General features: G+C 46.3%; 2 protein-coding genes across 4 annotated transcripts; one reads left to right on the top strand and one right to left on the bottom strand.

The window, feature by feature from the left end:
- Positions 1-316: 316 nt before the first annotated feature.
- Positions 317-8770, bottom strand: selenot2 (selenoprotein T, 2). 2 transcript variants are annotated; one of them, XM_067598301.1, is made up of 6 exons: positions 8555-8770; positions 7815-7925; positions 7610-7736; positions 7452-7539; positions 6528-6667; positions 317-928 (listed from the first exon to the last, which is right to left on the bottom strand). In XM_067598301.1, exons 1-5 carry the CDS (start codon positions 8731-8733, stop codon positions 6552-6554), a joined length of 621 nt encoding a protein of 206 aa, XP_067454402.1. In that variant the 5' UTR covers positions 8734-8770; the 3' UTR covers positions 317-928; positions 6528-6551. The 2 variants fall into 2 exon arrangements, with proteins under 2 accessions (XP_067454402.1, XP_067454404.1); XM_067598303.1 differs by having other exon boundaries at positions 6538-6667.
- Positions 8771-13897: 5127 nt separating this feature from the next.
- Positions 13898-21042, top strand: cox18 (cytochrome c oxidase assembly factor COX18). Of its 2 annotated transcripts, XM_067598299.1 has the most exons (7): positions 13898-14041; positions 15732-16082; positions 16449-16549; positions 18629-18783; positions 18868-18983; positions 19051-19158; positions 19877-21042. In XM_067598299.1, the coding sequence occupies exons 2-7, from the start codon at positions 15747-15749 to the stop codon at positions 20036-20038; spliced, it is 978 nt and encodes a 325-aa protein (XP_067454400.1). In that variant the 5' UTR covers positions 13898-14041; positions 15732-15746; the 3' UTR covers positions 20039-21042. The 2 variants fall into 2 exon arrangements, with proteins under 2 accessions (XP_067454400.1, XP_067454399.1); XM_067598298.1 differs by having other exon boundaries at positions 18629-18983.
- The last annotated feature ends 1050 nt before the right edge of the window (positions 21043-22092 follow it).

The following is a 22092-nucleotide window of genomic DNA, read 5'->3' as shown; positions in this document are numbered from 1 at the left end:
AAACAATTAATCAATTAATCGCTGTTGCTATTATTATTATTATTATTATACATTTTTCTATTTCTATTATTCTTATTCTATTATTGTTGTTGCTTTTCCCTCCTTCTTTCTCTCTCAACCCAACCGGTGGAGGCAGACGGCGCCACCTAGAGTCCGGTTCTGCTGGAGGTTTTCCTGCTGCTGATGGAGGAATGTAGGGTCTCAGTCTAGATGCTCTGCGTGGAAACAGCCCTGAGACGACTTCTGTTGTGATTCATTGCTTTATGAAACTGAGTGAATCCTGATTTCTACGTAAACACATGAAACTGAAACGAGGAAACTTTAAATCATGTTTTATTTCCAAAAACTCACCATCGTCCCAAATAAACAAACACCTTCACATTTCTGAAACTAGTGCTAACGTGCATGAGCACCAACATTGGATCCTTTAGGATCCAGTAGGATCTGGATCTGTCAGAGTCAGCTGATCACTGTATCGACACATTTATTGATTATTGATCAGAGACCAAATAAAAACTCTAACTTTCATGAACTGAAATATTTGTGAGAAACAAAGTTTTAGTTTGAAGACTTAATGAATTCAGAGATGATCGTTTGTTACATGAATTATTAATTATATATTTGTTTGTTTGGGTAATTAGCATGAAGCTAACAGGTACCGCAGGTTTCTATCTAATCTCAAAGTAAATAAATAAAATAAATCCAACTGAAGAACAGGAGAGTCTTCTGTCTGCCTGTCAGCACATCACCTGTGCTCACAGGTGCATTGTGGGTACTGCAGTGCTGTGCTGTGACCCGGCAGAGAGGGAGCGCTCGTTGTGTGGCGAGGGACATCCGGCTGGGCCCCACAGAGTCTGCTTTAGGGCCGAACCTTCATAACGCCAGTGACTGATCGCTCCACCGAGCCGGGACACTGAACGCACCATGACTGCAGAGAGAGAGAGAGACAGGTGAGAGAGAGAGAGAGACAGGTGAGAGAGAGAGAGAGACAGGTGAGAGAGAGAGAGAAACAGGTGAGAGAGACAGGTGAGAGAGAGAGACAGGTGAGAGAGAGAGAGAGACAGGTGAGAGAGAGACAGGTGAGAGAGAGAGAGACAGGTGAGAGAGAGAGACAGGTGAGAGAGAGAGACAGGTGAGAGAGAGAGAGAGACAGGTGAGAGAGAGAGAGAGAGACAGGTGAGAGAGAGAGAGAGACAGGTGAGAGAGAGAGAGAGAGACAGGTGAGAGAGAGAGACAGGTGAGAGAGAGAGAGAGAGACAGGTGAGAGAGAGACAGGTGAGAGAGAGAGAGACAGGTGAGAGAGAGAGACAGGTGAGAGAGAGAGAGAGACAGGTGAGAGAGACAGGTGAGAGAGAGAGAGAGAGAGAGAGAGACAGGTGAGAGAGAGAGAGAGACAGGTGAAAGAGAGAGACAGGTGAGAGAGAGAGAGAGAGACAGGTGAGAGAGAGAGACAGGTGAGAGAGAGAGACAGGTGTGAGAGAGAGAGAGACAGGTGAGAGAGAGAGACAGGTGAGAGAGAGACAGGTGAGAGAGAGAGAGAGACAGGTGAGAGAGAGAGACAGGTGAGAGAGAGAGAAACAGGTGAGAGAGAGAGAGACAGGTGAGAGAGAGAGACAGGTGAGAGAGAGAGAGAGACAGGTGAGAGAGACAGGTGAGAGAGAGAGAGAGAGAGAGAGAGAGAGAGAGAGACAGGTGAGAGAGAGAGAGACAGGTGAGAGAGAGAGACAGGTGAGAGAGAGAGAGAGAGACAGGTGAGAGAGAGAGAGACAGGTGAGAGAGAGAGAGAGAGACAGGTGAGAGAGAGAGAAACAGGTGAGAGAGAGAGAGACAGGTGAGAGAGACAGGTGAGAGAGAGAGAGAGAGAGAGAGAGAGAGACAGGTGAGAGAGAGAGAGACAGGTGAGAGAGAGAGAGAGAGACAGGTGAGAGAGAGAGAGACAGGTGAGAGAGAGAGAGACAGGTGAGAGAGAGACAGGTGAGAGAGAGAGAGACAGGTGAGAGAGAGAGACAGGTGAGAGAGAGAGAGACAGGTGAGAGAGAGAGACAGGTGAGAGAGAGAGAGACAGGTGACAGAGAGAGAGGGACAGGTGAGAGAGAGAGAGAGACAGGTGACAGAGAGAGAGGTGAGAGAGAGAGACAGGTGAGAGAGAGAGACAGGTGAGAGAGAGACAGGTGAGAGAGAGAGAGACAGGTGAGAGAGAGAGACAGGTGAGAGAGAGAGAGACAGGTGACAGAGAGAGAGAGACAGGTGACAGAGAGAGAGAGACAGGTGACAGAGAGAGAGGTGAGAGAGAGAGACAGGTGAGAGAGAGAGACAGGTGAGAGAGAGAGAGACAGGTGAGAGAGAGAGACAGGTGAGAGAGAGAGAGACAGGTGAGAGAGAGAGAGCTGAGAATAAATAAATGTACGTACAACTTCTTGTAAATCAGCAGCTGATAAGAATGAACTAATTTTAGAGATTATCTTGAGCTGATCATCAACACAGAGGTCAGCATCAACTATGACCCCTTGATTCCTCACAGCCAGCTTAATATTATTTATCAGATCACTCAGATTAGCAGCAGAAGGAATGATGAAGTTTGGGGGGCGAACAGAATGACCTCAGACTATCATCGTTACATTAAAGAAAGTTTTGGGACGTCCAGGATTTAATATCAGAGAGGCGAGTTGTCAGATTTACTAGGCTGCTGGGATCTGTGGATTTAAATGTCAGATATAACTGAGTGTAAAACATATCACACCTCTGAATAATATGGCCAAGAAGCAGCATGTAGAAAACAGAAGGGGACCAAGAGCAGAACCCTGAGGGACACCACAACTCAACTGAGCTACTGAGGATGTAGAGTTACCTAGAGCAACGGAAAAAGTTCTGCTGGAGAGGTATGAACGTAAGCTGAGAGCCAAACCCTTGAGTCCTACTCAAGTTTCTAAGTGATGTAAGACGATATCGTGCAGGGTTTCTGCAGCTGAGGCTGCTCTCCACTGCTGGAGACATGATGTTAATAACACAGCAGAGCAGAGAGGCTGCTCTCCACTGCTGGAGACATGATGTTAATAACACAGCAGAGCAGAGAGGCTGCTCTCCACTGCTGGAGACACAACGTTAATAACACAGCAGAGCAGAGAGGCTGCTCTCCACTGCTGGAGACATGATGTTAATAACACAGCAGAGCAGAGAGGCTGCTCTCCACTGCTGGAGACATGACGTTAATAACACAGAGCAGCAGAGAGGCTACTCTCTACTGCTGGAGACATGATGTTAATAACACAGAGGAGCAGAGAGGCTACTCTCTACTGCTGGAGACATGATGTTAATAACACAGAGGAGCAGAGAGGCTGCTCTCCACTGCTGGAGACATGATGTTAATAACACAGAGCAGCAGAGAGGCTACTCTCTACTGCTGGAGACATGATGTTAATAACACAGCAGAGCAGAGAGGCTGCTCTCCACTGCTGGAGACATGATGTTAATAACACAGAGCAGCAGAGAGGCTGCTCTCTACTGCTGGAGACATGACGTTAATAACACAGCAGAGCAGAGAGGCTGCTCACCACTGCTGGAGACATGACGTTAATAACACAGCAGAGCAGAGAGGCTGCTCTCCACTGCTGGAGACACAACGTTAATAACACAGCGGAGCAGAGAGGCTGCTCTCCACTGCTGGAGACATGATGTTAATAACACAGAGCAGCAGAGAGGCTGCTCTCTACTGCTGGAGACATGATGTTAATAACACAGCAGAGCAGAGAGGCTGCTCTCTACTGCTGGAGACATGATGTTAATAACACAGAGCAGCAGAGAGGCTGCTCTCTACTGCTGGAGACATGATGTTAATAACACAGCAGAGCAGAGAGGCTGCTCTCTACTGCTGGAGACATGATGTTAATAACACAGAGCAGCAGAGAGGCTGCTCTCCACTGCTGGAGACATGACATTAATAACACAGCAGAGCAGAGAGGCTGCTCTCCACTGCTGGAGACATGATGTTAATAACACAGAGCAGCAGAGAGGCTGCTCTCCACTGCTGGAGACACAACGTTAATAACACAGCAGAGCAGAGAGGCTGCTCTCCACTGCTGGAGACACAACGTTAATAACACAGCGGAGCAGAGAGGCTGCTCTCCACTGCTGGAGACACAACATTAATAACACAGCAGAGCAGAGAGGCTGCTTTCCACTGCTGGAGACACAACGTTAATAACACAGCAGAGCAGAGAGGCTGCTCTCCACTGCTGGAGACACAACGTTAATAACACAGCGGAGCAGAGAGGCTGCTCACTGCTGGAGACACAACATTAATAACACAGCAGAGCAGAGAGGCTGCTCTCCACTGCTGGAGACACAACATTAATAACACAGCAGAGCAGAGAGGCTGCTCTCTACTGCTGGAGACATGATGTTAATAACACAGCAGAGCAGAGAGGCTGCTCACTGCTGGAGACACAACGTTAATAACACAGCAGAGCAGAGAGGCTGCTCTCCACTGCTGGAGACATGATGTTAATAACACAGCAGAGCAGAGAGGCTGCTCTCCACTGCTGGAGACATGATGTTAATAACACAGCAGAGCAGAGAGGCTGCTCTCCACTGCTGGAGACATGACGTTAATAAAACAGCAGAGCAGAGAGGCTGCTCACTGCTGGAGACATGACGTTAATAACACAGCAGAGCAGAGAGGCTGCTCTCCACTGCTGGAGACACAACGTTAATAACACAGCAGAGCAGAGAGGCTGCTCTCCACTGCTGGAGACATGACGTTAATAACACAGCGGAGCAGAGAGGCTGCTCTCTACTGCTGGAGACATGACGTTAATAACACAGCGGAGCAGAGAGGCTGCTCTCCACTGCTGGAGACATGATGTTAATAACACAGCGGAGCAGAGAGGCTGCTCTCTACTGCTGGAGACACAACGTTAATAACACAGCAGAGCAGAGAGGCTGCTCACCACTGCTGGAGACATGATGTTAATAACACAGCGGAGCAGAGAGGCTGCTCTCTACTGCTGGAGACACAACGTTAATAACACAGCGGAGCAGAGAGGCTGCTCACCACTGCTGGAGACACAACGTTAATAACACAGCAGAGCAGAGAGGCTGCTCACCACTGCTGGAGACACAACGTTAATAACACAGCAGAGCAGAGAGGCTGCTCACCACTGCTGGAGACACAACGTTAATAACACAGCAGAGCAGAGAGGCTGCTCTCCACTGCTGGAGACATGATGTTAATAACACAGCAGAGCAGAGAGGCTGCTCTCCACTGCTGGAGACATGACGTTAATAAAACAGCAGAGCAGAGAGGCTGCTCACTGCTGGAGACATGACGTTAATAACACAGCAGAGCAGAGAGGCTGCTCTCCACTGCTGGAGACATGATGTTAATAACACAGCGGAGCAGAGAGGCTGCTCTCCACTGCTGGAGACACAACGTTAATAACACAGCAGAGCAGAGAGGCTGCTCTCCACTGCTGGAGACATGACGTTAATAACACAGCGGAGCAGAGAGGCTGCTCTCCACTGCTGGAGACATGATGTTAATAACACAGCGGAGCAGAGAGGCTGCTCTCCACTGCTGGAGACACAACGTTAATAACACAGCAGAGCAGAGAGGCTGCTCTCCACTGCTGGAGACACAACGTTAATAACACAGCAGAGCAGAGAGGCTGCTCTCTACTGCTGGAGACACAACGTTAATAACACAGCGGAGCAGAGAGGCTGCTCTCCACTGCTGGAGACATGATGTTAATAACACAGCGGAGCAGAGAGGCTGCTCTCTACTGCTGGAGACACAACGTTAATAACACAGCAGAGCAGAGAGGCTGCTCACCACTGCTGGAGACATGATGTTAATAACACAGAGCAGCAGAGAGGCTGCTCTCTACTGCTGGAGACACAACATTAATAACACAGAGCAGCAGAGAGGCTGCTCTCCACTGCTGGAGACACAACATTAATAACACAGAGCAGCAGAGAGGCTGCTCTCCACTGCTGGAGACACAACTTTAATAACACAGCAGAGCAGAGAGGCTGCTCTCCACTGCTGGAGACGCAACGTTAATAACTACTATACTGACTAAACTAAGTATAAATGAAATTTATAATGAAATGACACGAAACATTCTCTCATTGATGGTCGTTATCAAAGCCAAACTCCACGTAGGAAGACAGAGCTGCAGCAGCAGCGGTCTGGGGGGCCGCAGGCCTGCGAGAGGCGGCGCAGGTTCAGGCTGCTCAGGTAGATGCAGACTGTGTGGCCTCAGGCTTTATTCATTTGATTGCTTGGTTTTATTGCGCAGTATTTGCACTTGTGTTAATTTGCCTGTTTTTATTTATTCACTTATTGTAGAGCACTTTGAGCTACATCACCTGTACGGAAGGTGCTGTATACATGAAGTTTTATTACTATTATTATTATTATTATTGTTATTATTATTATTGTTACTATTATTATTATTATTATTGTTACAACATTGTTCTTGAAACCTACAAACCTTCTGAATTGAAGTGACAGGTGAGAGACAGTTTACCTGAGAGTACCTGTGTGCGCAGCTCTAAGAGAAGCTCACGGGATCCACCTGGTTCATCTTCAGGTGGTTATCGAGGATCTGGAAGATCTCCTGAACGTTCGGCACGTAACCCGCCTGAAGCTTCGACCAGACGGGGACGTCTGTTACAGAGGGACCACAGTGACCAATCAGTGTTCAGAGTGATGTCATATTTGGACCGGTAGAGAGGTGAAGCCCCTCCCCCTTCGCTATCCCCTGTGGGACCTTATTTCAGAGACAATCAGGGCCGGACTGGGAAATTCATTCAGGATATAAAACCCCAGTCAGAGCATGTGAATCACAAACTAATGAGCCAACAGCTGCTTAGTACGACGCAGTGATACCCGAACCTCCAATAAAACCAGAGGTGACATCATGAAGAGAAGGACGACACAGAGCACACACATTATATCTTTAAATGTACTAATATAATACAGTTAACAACTCTCTCCACCTATTCAAACAACAACACCTTCCTTAGTTTACTGATATACACTAACAGTTACCCATCAGAGCTGAAAACAGTCCGACACAAACATTCAATAACAGATCTTAAACTAATGACAGCAGCCTGAACTGTGACAGAAAATGAGCTCAAAGGTTGAAACTTTCACCAAAACACATGAATTTTCAAGTAATATTGAAGACATTGACTAGACTAGATATGCTGATTACTTTTGGGTGTCGTCTTCGTATTGCGTCTTTTCAGTCTTTAACAGTTTTATGACAAACTGCGACTTTCTGCAAAACGATTAAACTGACAAACATCAAATATGTGATCACAGTTCAAACAGGATCAAAGAATTATTTGTCTTTCGCTGTTGACAACCATTCACATTTCTTCTGAAATAAGGTCCCATGGCGGCCCAGTGGAAGGGGGAGCGGCTTCACCTCCATCACACTCACCGTTCAGCGTGACCTCGAAGGCTCCGGTGGACAGGAAGTGCGTCTCCATCATGTTGCAGAAGAAGAAGGCCATCAGACAGGAGAAGATCTGAAACATAGAGACGTTAAACACATTCACACTCGCACCTGCAGCAACCGTTGCCGTGGTAACCAGGTACCTTGTTGTCCTGACTCCAGGTCCAGGCTCGCGGCGTGTCGAGGCCGAGCAGCACGAACACGTTCTGACCGCTGACGATCAGCAAGATGGAGACGAGCTTCAGGTACGAGATCAGGTTGCCCAAACACCTAAGGGGGGGGGGGGGGGGGGGGGGTTAGTGATGTCAGAGCACACCTGGGGGGGGCGTTACTGATGTCAGAGCTCACCTGTTGAAGGGGGTGGGGGGGTAGTTTTCTCCCTCGATGCGGATGTCTGGGTACAGCTGGCTGATGGCCCGAGAATACTCCTGGAACACTTTACTGTAACCTCAGGAGATACTGAAAACACACACACACACACACAGGAGATACTGAAAACACACACACACACACACAGGAGATACTGAAAACACACACACACACACACAGGAGATACTGAAAACACACACACACACAGGAGATACTGAAAACACACACACACACACACACACAGGAGATACTGAAAACACACACAGGAGATACTGAAAACACACACAGGAGATACTGAAAACACACACAGGAGATACTGAAAACACACACACACACACACACACAGGAACTGAAAACACACACAGGACCTGAGGACCACACACCTGTCAACAGTTCACTACTCACACGCTTAGTTATAACCTAACTATTATGTATAATATGTACATATATCATGGTGTGTAAACGGTCCGTCATACATTAGCACTGATACTGATGTTGACTTCATGACAGCAGGTGCTTTATGGGGAGGTGGGGGGTCCCTCTGGTTAACCTGCCCCCCCCCCATCCTCTGGTCGGTTACCCCCGTTAGAAATGAACAGACCACCTACTGATTACAGGTTTGTCAGAATATAAATCTGACGAACGTTAAAACACAAACTGGCTCCTGATGCTAACAGTTAGCTCGCCGTTAGCCTGTTAGCAGCTAACTGCTAACTCACCAGTACTGGAACCGCAGCACGGGCCCGGTGTACAGGGAGGACTTGGCCGGTTTGCCGGGCTCTGTGTCCGGCAGGTTGTCCGGGGAGAGGCCGGGCCTGCCGAGGTAAAGGTCCCGTACCGTGAGGGCCGTGAAGAGCAGCAGAGCCGCCAGGAGGCCCGCCTGGCTGTACTCCGCCATGTTTGCTGAGAGACGCCGATTGTGCTGCACTTCCGGCCGCGGCTTCACAGGAAAAGCTCGGTGGAACAAAGCGGTTTGTCTTCAGTTTCTGAGTCTTTCTGGTTAATAAATCCACCACATAGATGAATATTCATCACATAAATTAATATTTAATTGAATGAAACAATTTACAAAACAAAAAATAATAATTATATAGTGTATATTGCTTTATTTTGAAGGTGTGTTGTCCTAGTTTCCGGGATGAAGTCATCTGTCCACTGAAACATGAATGTTGTTTGTATTTTTCTAATTAAATAATGAATCAGTTTTGTTTTTATTGACAGGTTGTGATTGTAAAATGTGTCCCTGAACACGTTTCTTTGACCTTGATGGAAACATCACAAGGTCAAAGAAAGATGTGAAGGAGAATTCAGAAGAACTTAAAAGAAGTTCTGCACTCACACTGGGCTCCGTGTTGTTTCATGCAGGTTATATAAAGGTTTCAAAAACTGAAGTTCTTGCCTGCTGACCAAGTATTCAAGGTCCAAAGCTCAGTACAAGCGAGGCAGCCCAATGCAAGTGAAACTGGAGCATCCATTCTTTAACCGTCACAACTATTCCACAGATCTTGATGTAGAACATCCTCAGTCCAAGACGGAGAATCCACCATCATGGTGGGAAATGAACGCATCGCGCTGTCCAACAGACGCTCTGATGGCGTGAATGAGGCCGGAAGACACAGCGAGGTCTTTGCCTGCCTCAGATCTGAGCCTGTTGACATGTTCACCTTTCTTCATCGCAGTCACGAGCTCCTTTAAAGACTTGCACACACACACGTCGAGAGAGACATTTAAGGAGATGCAGCTTATTCTCATGAATATGTACATGCATGGACTCTGTGCGTCTGTTAATGTTGAAACTTTTAGTTCTGAAAGTTCAGTTGCATAACTTAAAGGCAGTGTCTTTGTATTATTACTATTATTTATTTATTTATTTATTTATTTTAATGTATGCCTCAGTTTTGATAGTTTAAAAAGTAATTTGAAAGTAATTTATTTTTATTTGTTTTTGTATCTCAGAAAATGTACTTAATTCATCTCAGTCCACTTTATTGTCATTGTTCACAGTATGTATGTATGCATTCAATACTCTGCATTTAAAAAATAAAAATGTTGATTTTTCTGAAAAAGGAAACCAATTAGTTCATTTTAAGAGACCTGTCTGATTTTCTGTTGTATAGTTAATATTGTTCTTTAATTAAGCAAAATTACGTTTTATCCAATGACTCGATTAATCAATGGAACTTTTGGTAGAATAATTGATGACTAAACTATGTGACAGCTGCAGCTGTGACTCTGCTCACAAACACCCTGCCATCTAAGGAATAATACAATACATTGACAGTTTAATTTTTAAAATGTTAATGCTCAGATGTATCATGCAGGCTGCAGCACTGATCATTGATATATAGGATGGAGGATCGTCTCGTCATAGATACGACACATATGTCTCAGGAACAATTCAAACCTGTTTTAGATGCAGATACATCCAGAGAAGACAACAACCTGAGCTACATATAGTAACTATTATGAAACAAATACACTTTCATGCTTTCATGTAACATCAATGCATGTCACTAACTTTGCTTCTTCCACAGAGTTTTTTGTGCTTTCTCATCTCACAGGAACCCCCCCTGGGTTCTGGGCCGAACCTTCGCGGTCCTTCACAGTCCTGATGGCATCCTTCCCTGTCTATTGATGCTTATACTTGTTGTTGTTGTTGTGATTGTTGTTCTTCTGTCCCCCCTCCCCCTTTTCCTCTCTCTTTCTCTCTCTCAACCCAACCGGTCAAAGCAGATGGCCGCCCACCAAGAGCCGGGTTCTGCTTGAGGTTTCTACCCGTTAAAGGGGAGTTTTTCCTTCCCGCTGTCGCCAAGTGCTGCTCATGGGGGAATTGTTGGGTCTCTGTAGATTAAATCAATCAATCAATCTTTATTTATATAGCGCCATATCACAACAGAAGTCATCTCAAGGCACTTTTCACATAGAGCAGGTCAAGACCATACTCTTTAATTTACAGAGACCCAACAGTTCCCCCATGAGCAGCACTTGGCGACGGCGGTAAGGAAAAACTCCCCTTTAACGGGTAGAAACCTCAAGCAGACCCCGGCTCTTGGTGGGCGGCCATCTGCTTTGACCGGTTGGGTTGAGAGAGAGAAAGAGAGAGGGAAAGGGGGAGGGGGGACAGAAGAAAAACAATGACAACAACAGACAACAACAAGCACAAGCATCAACAGACAGGGAAGGATGCCATCAGGACTGTGAAGGACCGCGAAGGTTCGGCCCGGGAGTCAGGTTTTTCTGTGAGATGAGAAAGCACAAAAAAACTCCGGGGAAGAAGCAAAGTTAGTGACATGCATTGATGTTACATGAATGCATACAGATGGAGAGGAGGAGGAGGAGAGAGGAGCTCAGTGCATCATGGGAAGTCCCCCAGTAGTCTAGGCCTATAGCAGCATAACTAAGGGCTGATCCAAGGCGAGCCTGGTCGGCCCTAACTATAAGCTTTATCAAAAAGGAAAGTTTTAAGCCTACTCTTAAACATAGAGAGGGTGTCTGCACCCCGGACTGAATCCGGTAGATGGTTCCATAGAAGAGGAGCCTGATAGCTGAAGGCTCTGCCTCCCATTCTACTTTTAAAGACTGTAGGGACCACCAGTAAGCCTGCATACTGGGAGCGCAGTGTTCTAGTGGGATAATACGGTATTATGAGCTCTTCAAGAGTTCGGTCTTGACCTGCTCTATGTGAAAAGTGCCCTGAGATGACTTTTGTTGTGATATGGCGCTATATAAATAAAAATTGATTGATTGATTGATTGAATTGACTTTCATTTTGCAGTAAAATCATCATATGTAAAAAGTGGCTCATATTACCCCGTTCTCCCCGACAGCGTTAAACAAACTTAAAGCTGCACTGGTCACCGCCGCTGTTCTCACCTTCTATGACATCACCAAGCCTACAGATGCCAGCAGCTATGGGCTGGGAGGTGTCCTGCTCCAGCAGCATGAGGACCACTGGAGGCCTGAGGCGTCCTGCTCCAGCAGCATGAGGACCACTGGAGGCCTGAGGCGTCCTGCTCCAGCAGCATGAGGACCACTGGAGGCCTGAGGCCTACCGCTCCAGCAGCATGAGGATCACTGGAGGCCTGAGGCCTACCGCTCCAGCAGCATGAGGATCACTGGAGGCCTGAGGCCTACTGCTCCAGCAGCATGAGGACCACTGCAGGCCTGAGGCGTCCTGCTCCAGCAGCATGAGGACCACTGGAGGCCTGTAGCCTACTGCTCCAGCAGCATGAGGACCACTTGAGGCCTGAGGCGTCCTGCTCCAGCAGCATGAGGACCACTGGAGGCCTGTGGCCTACTGCTCCAGCAGCATGAGGACCACTGCAGGCCTGAGGCGTCCTGCTCCAGCAGCATGAGGACCACTGGAGGCCTGAGGCCTACCGCTCCAGCAGCATGAGGATCACTGCAGGCCTGTGGCCTACCGCTCCAGCAGCATGAGGACCACTGGAGGCCTGAGGCGTCCTGCTCCAGCAGCATGAGGACCACTGGAGGCCTGCGGCCTACTGCTCCAGCAGCATGAGGACCACTGGAGGCCTGCGGCCTACCGCTCCAGCAGCATGAGGACCACTGGAGGCCTGCGGCCTACTGCTCCAGCAGCATGAGGACCACTGGAGGCCTGTGGCCTACCGCTCCAGCAGCATGAGGACCACTGGAGGCCTGTGGCCTACCGCTCCAGCAGCATGAGGACCACTGGAGGCCTGCGGCCTACTGCTCCAGCAGCATGAGGATCACTGGAGGCCTGTGGCCTACTGCTCCAGCAGCATGAGGACCACTGGAGGCCTGAGGCCTACTGCTCCAGCAGCATGAGGACCACTGGAGGCCTGAGGCGTCCTGCTCCAGCAGCATGAGGACCACTGGAGGCCTGTGGCCTACTGCTCCAGCAGCATGAGGACCACTGGAGGCCTGTGGCCTACCGCTCCAGCAGCATGAGGACCACTGGAGGCCTGAGGCCTACTGCTCCAGCAGCATGAGGACCACTGGAGGCCTGTGGCCTACCGCTCCAGCAGCATGAGGACCACTGGAGGCCTGAGGCCTACCGCTCAAGATGTCTGAGTGATGAAAAAGAATGCTTGCCAGCGTATGGGCCTGTGAAAGGTTCAAGAAATACCTGTTTGGGTTTGATAACTTCAATCATAAAGCTCTGCTACCTCTCAAGAACAGCAATGACTTGGACAATGTTCCCATCAGATGTCAGAGGTTGTTAATGAGGTTAATGCATTACAACACCACAGCTGAATACACACCAGGCAAAATGCTCTCTCGGGGGCCCAGAGCAGCGCCATGGAGACGGAGGTTCCCATGATGATGTGGTGGCACATATTGATGCTGCCATGTGCTGGAAACCCTACAGAGGATGAAGGAGATAAAACAAAATATACAAGTAGATCTGCAGCTCCAGACAGTCTTGGGTTCATCAGATATAGAGAAGGTGACTTCTACCAGGTGACTTATCTGAGCAGGATGGTTCAGTCATGAGAGGGAGTCGCATCGTCCTCCCTGCAGAGATGAGAGAGATGATCTCAGAGAGAATCCATGACGGGTACCAGAGAAGAGCCAGCCAGTCTGTTCGCTGGCAGTATGTACAGCAGTATGTATTCTGTAGAGATGATAAGAGTCTTTAATGTCAAGTGAGCTCCCATCCAGACCGAGGATGATATAATATTAGTATTTATTTTTAGGTTGATATTATAATATTAGTATTTATTTTTAGGTTGATATTATAATATTAGCATTTATTTTTAGGTTGATATTATAATATTAGTATTTATTTTTAGGTTGATATTATAATACTTATTTTTCTCAATTTTTTCGTGTCCTTCATATCTCCAGAGACAGAGATGTCAGTTATGATTTAACTCAGAAAGGAAAAGATGAACATTTATTTTAAAAATGGATCTTTAAGCCTCTGACTGTATATAAATATTTATTATAAGTATATAAAGATTTATTATAAGTATATAAATATTTACAAACATGCTGCTGTGTTTATCCAGCTGTGAGAGGCGACAGGCGCCGCGGGAAAGGACCTTGAATTTCATGACGTCATATTCACCCGACGCGCCGGCTGTAAACAGCGTGACGTCATATTAGTGTGACACTGAGCTGCCGGTGGATGGAGGATGAAGGCGAAAGAATAAACGGACACGCGGCCGATCAGACAGCGGAGACCCGGGAACAGGTCGCCTTAGCCTGCTGACGTCACTCGGGTAGGTTATCGATCCTGTATCGATCCTGTTTATCAGCGCTGTTTGAGCTGCGGTGCTGCGCGTCAGCAGGTGTGTTACATACTGATGCCAACAGGTAAATGACCTTAATCAGCTGATCGAACTCAGTCACATCTCACAGATGAAGAGATTCAGATTAAACATCATCGATCCTCTTCATGCTGCTGATTGTTCAGCTGATCACCTTCGAGCTCGTTTCTAATCAATCAATATTATATAAACTATTTTATAATGTGGAAACAAATAAAATAAAGCAAACAAAGAACAAAAAAGAGCAGAAACAAACATTTATTACCAACAGTTTGATGTTATTTAACGTCTAAATGCTGACGAGAGGATCAGATTAATACAATGTAACTAAAACAGCCAATCAGGTGACAGCAGGTGTTTCCCATCATGCCCTGCGGTCAGTCGGTGGAGAGCAGCTGCAGCTCCAAAGGCTGCGGCCGCCTCGATCTCATGACGTCATTGTTGCTACATGATTACGTCACAGCAAGTTGGGATCAAATCTAACTGGTCGGCCAAGATGGCGGCTGGAGTCTAACTGGTGAGGTGGAGTCTGACTGGTGAGGTGGAGTCTAACTGGTGAGATGGAGTCTGACTGGTGAGATGGAGTCTGACCTGCTCACTATTATTCAGTCCTCGATTGATCGTTGCTGCCACGATAAATAAAGCTGCGTTCAGCGTGTCAGAGATCAATGACTGACAGGAAATGACCAAAAGTTTGTGGAAGCTGTGAAAGGAGGACGAGGACCTGGAGGAGCGAGACTGAGAGGATCCGCAGATTTACAGAGAGGAGAAGAAGAGACGACGGCATCCAGCTGAGCTGAACATGTTGCCTTTATATGGTCGTCTGCTCCACGCTGAGCCATGACTCCATCACACAGCAGCAACGTTAAATAAGTAGTTTACCTGTTGGAGGTGTGCTGGTCGTCTGCAGCTCTTCATCAAACATCATCATCACTGTGGCTGTTTCTGCTTCTACTCTTCCTCCCTGTTTTATTTCTGACTGATCCGCTCGACTAACAGCTCCAAATATCTCCACGTGTTGTTGTTTTGACCGGTTTTTAGCACCAATAACGAAGCTCCGCTAATTCAGTGAAGAACACGTTTCATTTCCTGTAAAGTCTTCACAATAAAAGCCTCCTGTTATTTAGTCATTTAAAAGCTTTTATATGAAGCAGTAAAGCAGGAAATGTTGGGTTTGCATCAGCAGTTACTTTACACAACTGTGATACGTAAAGCTGACCAATCAGAACAGAGCAGGCTCATCGGGAGGCGGGGCTTAAAGAGACAGGAGCTTCCTGTTAGAGACAGAGGCTGAACTGAGGGGCTGCATAAAGAGCCAGTAGAAGATCAATAAGGAGTTTTTAACTGAATCATGAAAAGCTGCTCTAGTGGAGTAGCGTCCATATCATTAATTGATCACATGGACTATAAACCATCAGCAGATAAATGTAATCAATAATCAGTTTATCTAAACTGACTGAACAAGCTGTAACAACTGAAGATTAAATTAAAACATATTAACAGCTGAACAAAATGTTGACTCCTGTGTTTAAATTAAAAGAAGCATAAAATGAATCATACAAAGGTAATTATACAGACTTCAGGCCTCTGGTCACATGACTGTTTACCTGACGTTACCGTTCTTCTTCTCTGTGTGTTTCAGGAGGGGCGGGGCACCATGCTCAGTGTGGGGGGGCTCCGTGTCCTGCAGCTTCCTGCACGAAGCGTCTGTTCCGCTGCGTTCATCAGGAAGTCAGCTCTACCCGCCCACACCTGTGGTCACAGCTCACGTGTCCGCTCGGTGTCAGGCGGCGGCGGCGGCGGTGATGCTGCGGCCGGCTGGTACGGAAGCGTGGCGCATTCAGCGCCGGTGCATCTGGCGGAAGACTTCCTGGTTCACCTGCAGCAGGTGAGCGGTCTGCCGTGGTGGCTGAGCATCGCGGTCGGCACGCTGTCCGTCAGGACGCTCATCACTCTGCCGCTCGCCGCCTACCAGATGGTCATCATCTCCAAGGTGAGCTGAGTGCTGATCCTGGATCAGTTCACCTGTGATCGTGTCAGACTTTAATCCCGGGGGAAACAAATTATTATCATTGTTGTTATTATTATTGATTTAATGGTTTAATGAATAAAATATGAAAAGTGATGTCACGGCGTCAGTGAGTCAGTGGGCGCAGTGAGCTTCACCTCCTGCAGGAGGCGACACGCCGCCACCCGTCTGTTACCTGCTGACACCTCACCTCCACCTGCTGATACACATTACAAACAGCTGTTCCTGTTGTTGGTTCAATAAAATATCTTTGACCTGTTCTCCATCACTGTAACCATGGCGACCTGTCCCCAATCACTGTAACCATAGTAACTCTCAGGTGATGTGCAGGTGGAGGTGCTGCAGGCGGAGATCTCAGAGCTGGCAAAGAGGCTTCGATACGAAGTTTCAGTCAGAGCAAGAGAGAGAGGCTGGACAGATAAACAGAGCCGGTAAGAAACAAACAAACAAACAAACAAATATTAAACTAGTTGGTCAAACAAACTGAATGACCCCTGATGACCCTTAATGACCCTTAATGACCCCTGATGACCCTTAATGACCCGTGATGACCCTTAATGACCCCTGATGACCCTTAATGACCCTTAATGACCCTTAATGACCCTTAATGACCCCTGATGACCCTTAATGACCCTTAATGACCCGTGATGACCCTTAATGACCCGTGATGACCCTTAATGACCCCTTAATGACCCTTAATGACCCTTAATGACCCTTAATGACCTGTGATGACCCTTAATGACCCTTAATGACCCCTGATGACCCGTGATGACCCTTAATGACCCCTGATGACCCTTAATGACCCTTAATGACCCGTGATGACCCTTAATGACCCCTGATGACCCTTAATGACCCCTGATGACCCTTAATGACCCCTGATGACCCTTAATGACCTGTGATGACCCTTAATGACCCTTAATGACCCCTGATGACCCTTAATGACCTGTGATGACCCTTAATGACCCTTAATGACCCTTAATGACCCCTGATGACCCTTAATGACCCCTGATGACCCTTAATGACCTGTGATGACCCTTAATGACCCTTAATGACCCCTGATGACCCTTAATGACCCTTAATGACCCGTGATGACCCTTAATGACCCCTGATGACCCTTAATGACCCCTGATGACCCTTAATGACCCCTGATGACCCCTGATGACCCTTAATGACCCCTGATGACCCTTAATGACCCTTAATGACCTGTGATGACCCTTAATGACCCTTAATGACCCTTAATGACCCGTGATGACCCTTAATGACCCCTGATGACCCTTAATGACCCTTGATGACCCTTAATGACCCTTAATGACCCTTAATGACCCCTGATGACCCTTAATGACCCTTAATGACCCTTAATGACCCTTAATGACCCCTGATGACCCTTAATGACCCCTGATGACCCTTAATGACCCGTGATGACCCTTAATGACCCTTAATGACCCGTGATGACCCTTAATGACCCATGATGACCCTTAATGACCCTTAATGACCCCTGATGACCCTTAATGACCCATGATGACCCTTAATGACCCTTAATGACCCGTGATGACCCTTAATGACCCTTAATGACCCGTGATGACCCTTAATGACCCGTGATGACCCTTAATGACCCATGATGACCCTTAATGACCCTTAATGACCCTTAATGACCCGTGATGACCCTTAATGACCCATGATGACCCTTAATGACCCCTGATGACCCTTAATGACCCGTGATGACCCTTAATGACCCGTGATGACCCTTAATGACCTGTGATGACCCCTGATGACCCTTAATGACCCGTGATGACCCTTAATGACCCGTGATGACCCTTAATGACCTGTGATGACCCCTGATGACCCTTAATGACCCGTGATGACCCTTAATGACCTGTGTTGACCTGTGATGACCCTTAATGACCCGTGATGACCCTTAATGACCTGTGATGACCCTTAATGACCTGTGTTGACCTGTGGTGACCCTTAATGACCCGTGATGACCCTTAATGACCTGTGATGACCCTTAATGACCTGTGTTGACCTGTGATGACCCTTAATGACCTTTAATGACCCATGGTGACCTGTAATGATCTTTGGTGACCCTTAATGACCTTTAGTGACCTGTGATGACCTGTACTGATCTTTGGTGACCCTTAATGACCTGTGTTGACCTGTGATGACCCTTAATGACCCGTGATGACCCTTAGTGACCTGTGATGACCCTTAATGACCTTTAATGACCTGTGATGATCTGCGGTGACCCTTAATGACCTTTAATGACCCATGGTGACCCTTAATGACCTTTAGTGACCTGTGATGACCTGTAATGACCCGTCATGACCTGTAATGACCTGCGGTGACCCTTAATGACCCGTGATGACCCTTAATGACACACAGTGACCAATAATGACCTGTGATGACCTGGAACCTGGTACGTGGATTTCACAGAACAGACTTCTGGGCTCTGAGAGAACCGAGGGAACAGAAGTAGAACTGGAGTCACAACTGTAACTTCTGTTTCTGTTCAGGTTCCAGTTCCAGAAGAATCTGCGTCGCATCGTGTCTCAGCTCTACATCAGAGACAACTGCCACCCTGTCAAAGCCAGTCTGCTGGTCTGGGTCCAGCTACCCCTCTGGATCAGCTTCTCCCTGGCCCTCCGAAACCTGAGTCTGGATCAGTCTGGTGAGTTTGGATCAGTCTGGGAGTCTGGATCGGTCCAGTCCAGGACCCAGATCTCCTGCCCTAACAGTAAACTGTTTGTTACAGCGCTGCAGTCTGAGCTGGCAGCAGGAGGCGCTCTGTGGTTTCCTGACCTCACCGTACCGGACTCCACCTGGATCCTACCTGTCTGTCTGGGACTCACCAACCTGCTCATCGTGGAGGTCAGTGTGTCCGACAGGTGTGTGATCACCTGACACTGATGTCAGCTGACCATGTCTTCTTCTTCAGGTCTTTTCTCTGCAGAGAGTCAATCCGTCGCGTTTTCAGAACGTTATGACGAACTGCATCAGAGGATTCTCAGTGCTGATGATTCCAATCGCTGCTTCAGTTCCCTCGGTGAGTCCTAGATTTTCTGTCCTGAGAATACATCAGGTTCAGGAGGTGCAGAGTGCTGGATAGTTCTTCAGGAGGCGCAGATTGCAGGCAGGTTCAGGAGGCGCAGAGTGCCGGCAGGTTCAGGAGGCGCAGAGTGCCGGCAGGTTCAGGAGGTGCAGAGTGCTGGATAGTTCTTCAGGAGGCGCAGATTGCAGGCAGGTTCAGGAGGCGCAGAGTGCCGGCAGGTTCAGGAGGCGCAGAGTGCTGGCAGGTTCAGGAGGTGCAGAGGGCTGGATAGTTCTTCAGGAGGCGCAGAGTGCCGGCAGGTTCAGGAGGCACAGGGTGCTGCATGGTTCAGGAGACGCAGGGTGCTGCATGGTTCAGGAGACGCAGGGTGCCTGCAGGTTCATTTAGGTTCAGGAGGCACAGGTCGAGGAGCAGAGTGACTGCAGGTTCAGGCAGGTTGAGGAGGCGCAGGAGGTGGAGGTCGAGGAGCAGAATGACTGCAGGTTCAGGCAGGTTGAGGAGGCGCAGGAGGAGTTTACATTCCTCGGCAGGTTTGTTGCTGTGATGTGTTCAGCTGATGAATGTTCCAGCGTGTTGAGTCGTGTTCAGTCTGTATTCAGGTTTTATTTAATGAGCAGATTCTGAGCATCAGGCTGAAACTGGATGTTTAAACATAAAAACCGAATGACTGACTCTCTGACCCCCCCCCCCCCCACCATCCTACCCTCCCCAGTCCATGGCTCTGTACTGGTTCACCTCCAGTCTGGTGGGATTTGGTCACAACCTGCTCCTTCGATCTCCTGCGATCCACAAGATCCTCCAACTCCGAACTCAACGCTCCGATTCCCCGTACAGAGACCTGCTGGCTGCCTTCATCTCCAAATACTACAAATAACAGAGTACTGCAAGTAACAGAGTACTACAAAATAAACACAGAGTACTTCATTTGTACTCAGAGTACATGATATGAGGACTTGGATATTTCACCTCCTGGTCAGACTGTTAATGTCTCTGCAGCCAATCAGAGATTATTGATGATCACAGATCAATATCAACAATTACAACGGGATCATTTATTCTGTTTGAGTCTTTACAAAGGTCCATTTACTAACTTTTTCTGGATCTATCAGTTGCATCTCATGGTCTTCATCAGCAGAGAGTTTTTGTGCCACAAAGTATAACACCTAAACCGTCTCCATGACAACTGAGCAAACTTCAGCCACTGATGAAGACCATGAGAAAAAGTTGGCAAGTGGACTTTGAGTTCAGATGATTTTGTCAAACTAAAGAATAAACCTTGAAATGTCTGTTAAATAATATAAATAAAGTTTTGTGTTAATGAGTTTAAGTCTTTCTGTGCTGTGACACCTGTTCTGTGTAACTGTATATGTATGTATTCAGTATATAAACACACACATATATACAACATACCTGATACAGCTGTGCAGCAGCAGTCAGTAAACATACTGAGAGTTTAATGCAAACAGGAAACGATGCCACAGTAAGAGTTATTTATTCCCACTCTGACAGATAAACTTTAGAAAGATTAAAGACTGAACTTTGTTGTTTGAGATGCTTTTTAACTTTATTCACAGACTTTATTCAGACTTTTTACTCAGTAAAGTCTTCCAGACTGAAGTCATTCTGTGTCTGCACGGAGACAATAACAGGAAGAATAACTTTGTCCTCTGACCCTGAAACATTTCCTGTTTATTATTTTCCCACCGACCAGCTGACGCTCAGCGTTCTGCTGAGAACCATCAGAGACAAGAAACGGGTCTATGCTTGTCAATACTGATCTAAACTGGTTTATTTACTGGTCTGTACTGGTTTGTTCTGGTCTGGGACAACCCATGAAAAGGAAAGGTGTAATAAAGTCAACTTACCATTTTTCTTTTATCTTTATTGTTCTTTGTTGCATTTGTGAGAAGAAACACCAACACACACTGTTAATGTGCTGATGAACTGATTCTGTTGTAATACAATAGTATAATAATGCTATAATAGTGGTATAATAGTGGTATAATAATGGCATAATAATGATATAATAGTGGTGTAATAATGGCATAATAATGGTATAATAGTGGTATAATAGTGGTATAATAATGATATAATAGTGGTGTAATAATGGCATAATAATGGTATAATAGTGGTATGATAGTGGTATAATACTGGTATAATAATGGTATAATAATGGCATATTAATGGTATAATAGTGGTATAATAATGGCATAATAATGGTATAATAGTGGTATGATAGTGGTATAATACTGGTATAATAATGGTATAATAATGGCATATTAATGGTATAATAATGGCATAATAATGGTATAATAATGGTATAATAATGGCATATTAATGGTATAATAGTGGTATAATAATGACATAATAGTGGTATAATATTGGTATAACAATGGTATAATAGTAGTATAATACTGGTATGATAATGGCATAATAATGGTATAAAAGTGGTATAATAGTGGTATAATAATGGCATAATAATGGTATAATAGTGGTATAACAATGGCATAATAATGGTATAATAGCGGTATAATAGTGGAATAATAATGGAATAAAAGTGGTATAATAATGGTATGATAATGGTATAATAGTGGTACAATAATGGTATAAAAGTGGAATAATAATGGTATGATAATGGTATAATAGTGGTACAATAATAGTATAAAAGTGGAATAATAATGGTATAAAAGTGGAATAATCATGGTATAAAAGTGGTATAATAATGATATAATAATGGTATGATAATGGTATAATAATGGTATAATAGTGGAATAATAATGGTATAAAAGTGGAATAATAATGGTATAAAAGTGGAATAATCATGGTATAAAAGTGGAATAATCATGGTATAAAAGTGGTACAATAATGATATAATAATGGTATGATAATGGTATAATAGTGGTATAATAGTGGAATAATAATGGTATA

The sequence above is a fragment of the Thunnus thynnus genome, chromosome 9, assembly GCF_963924715.1.
Source record: "Thunnus thynnus chromosome 9, fThuThy2.1, whole genome shotgun sequence".
NCBI classification, from domain to species: domain Eukaryota; kingdom Metazoa; phylum Chordata; class Actinopteri; order Scombriformes; family Scombridae; genus Thunnus; species Thunnus thynnus.
The sequence above is the reverse complement of the archived record's forward strand: the minus strand, read 5'-3'. Positions and strand labels throughout refer to the sequence as shown.

What these genes read in the sequence shown, in the direction of transcription:
- cox18 (XM_067598298.1), top strand. Translation starts at nt 15,747, where the DNA reads ATGCTCAGTGTGGGGGGGCTCCGTGTCCTGCAGCTTCCTGCACGAAGC. An exon ending in AGATGGTCATCATCTCCAAG is followed by an intron (nt 16,083 to 16,448) that starts GTGAGCTGAGTG and finishes GGTGATGTGCAG; the next exon opens with GTGGAGGTGCTGCAGGCGGA. An exon ending in TCGCTGCTTCAGTTCCCTCG is followed by an intron (nt 19,159 to 19,876) that starts GTGAGTCCTAGA and finishes TACCCTCCCCAG; the next exon opens with TCCATGGCTCTGTACTGGTT.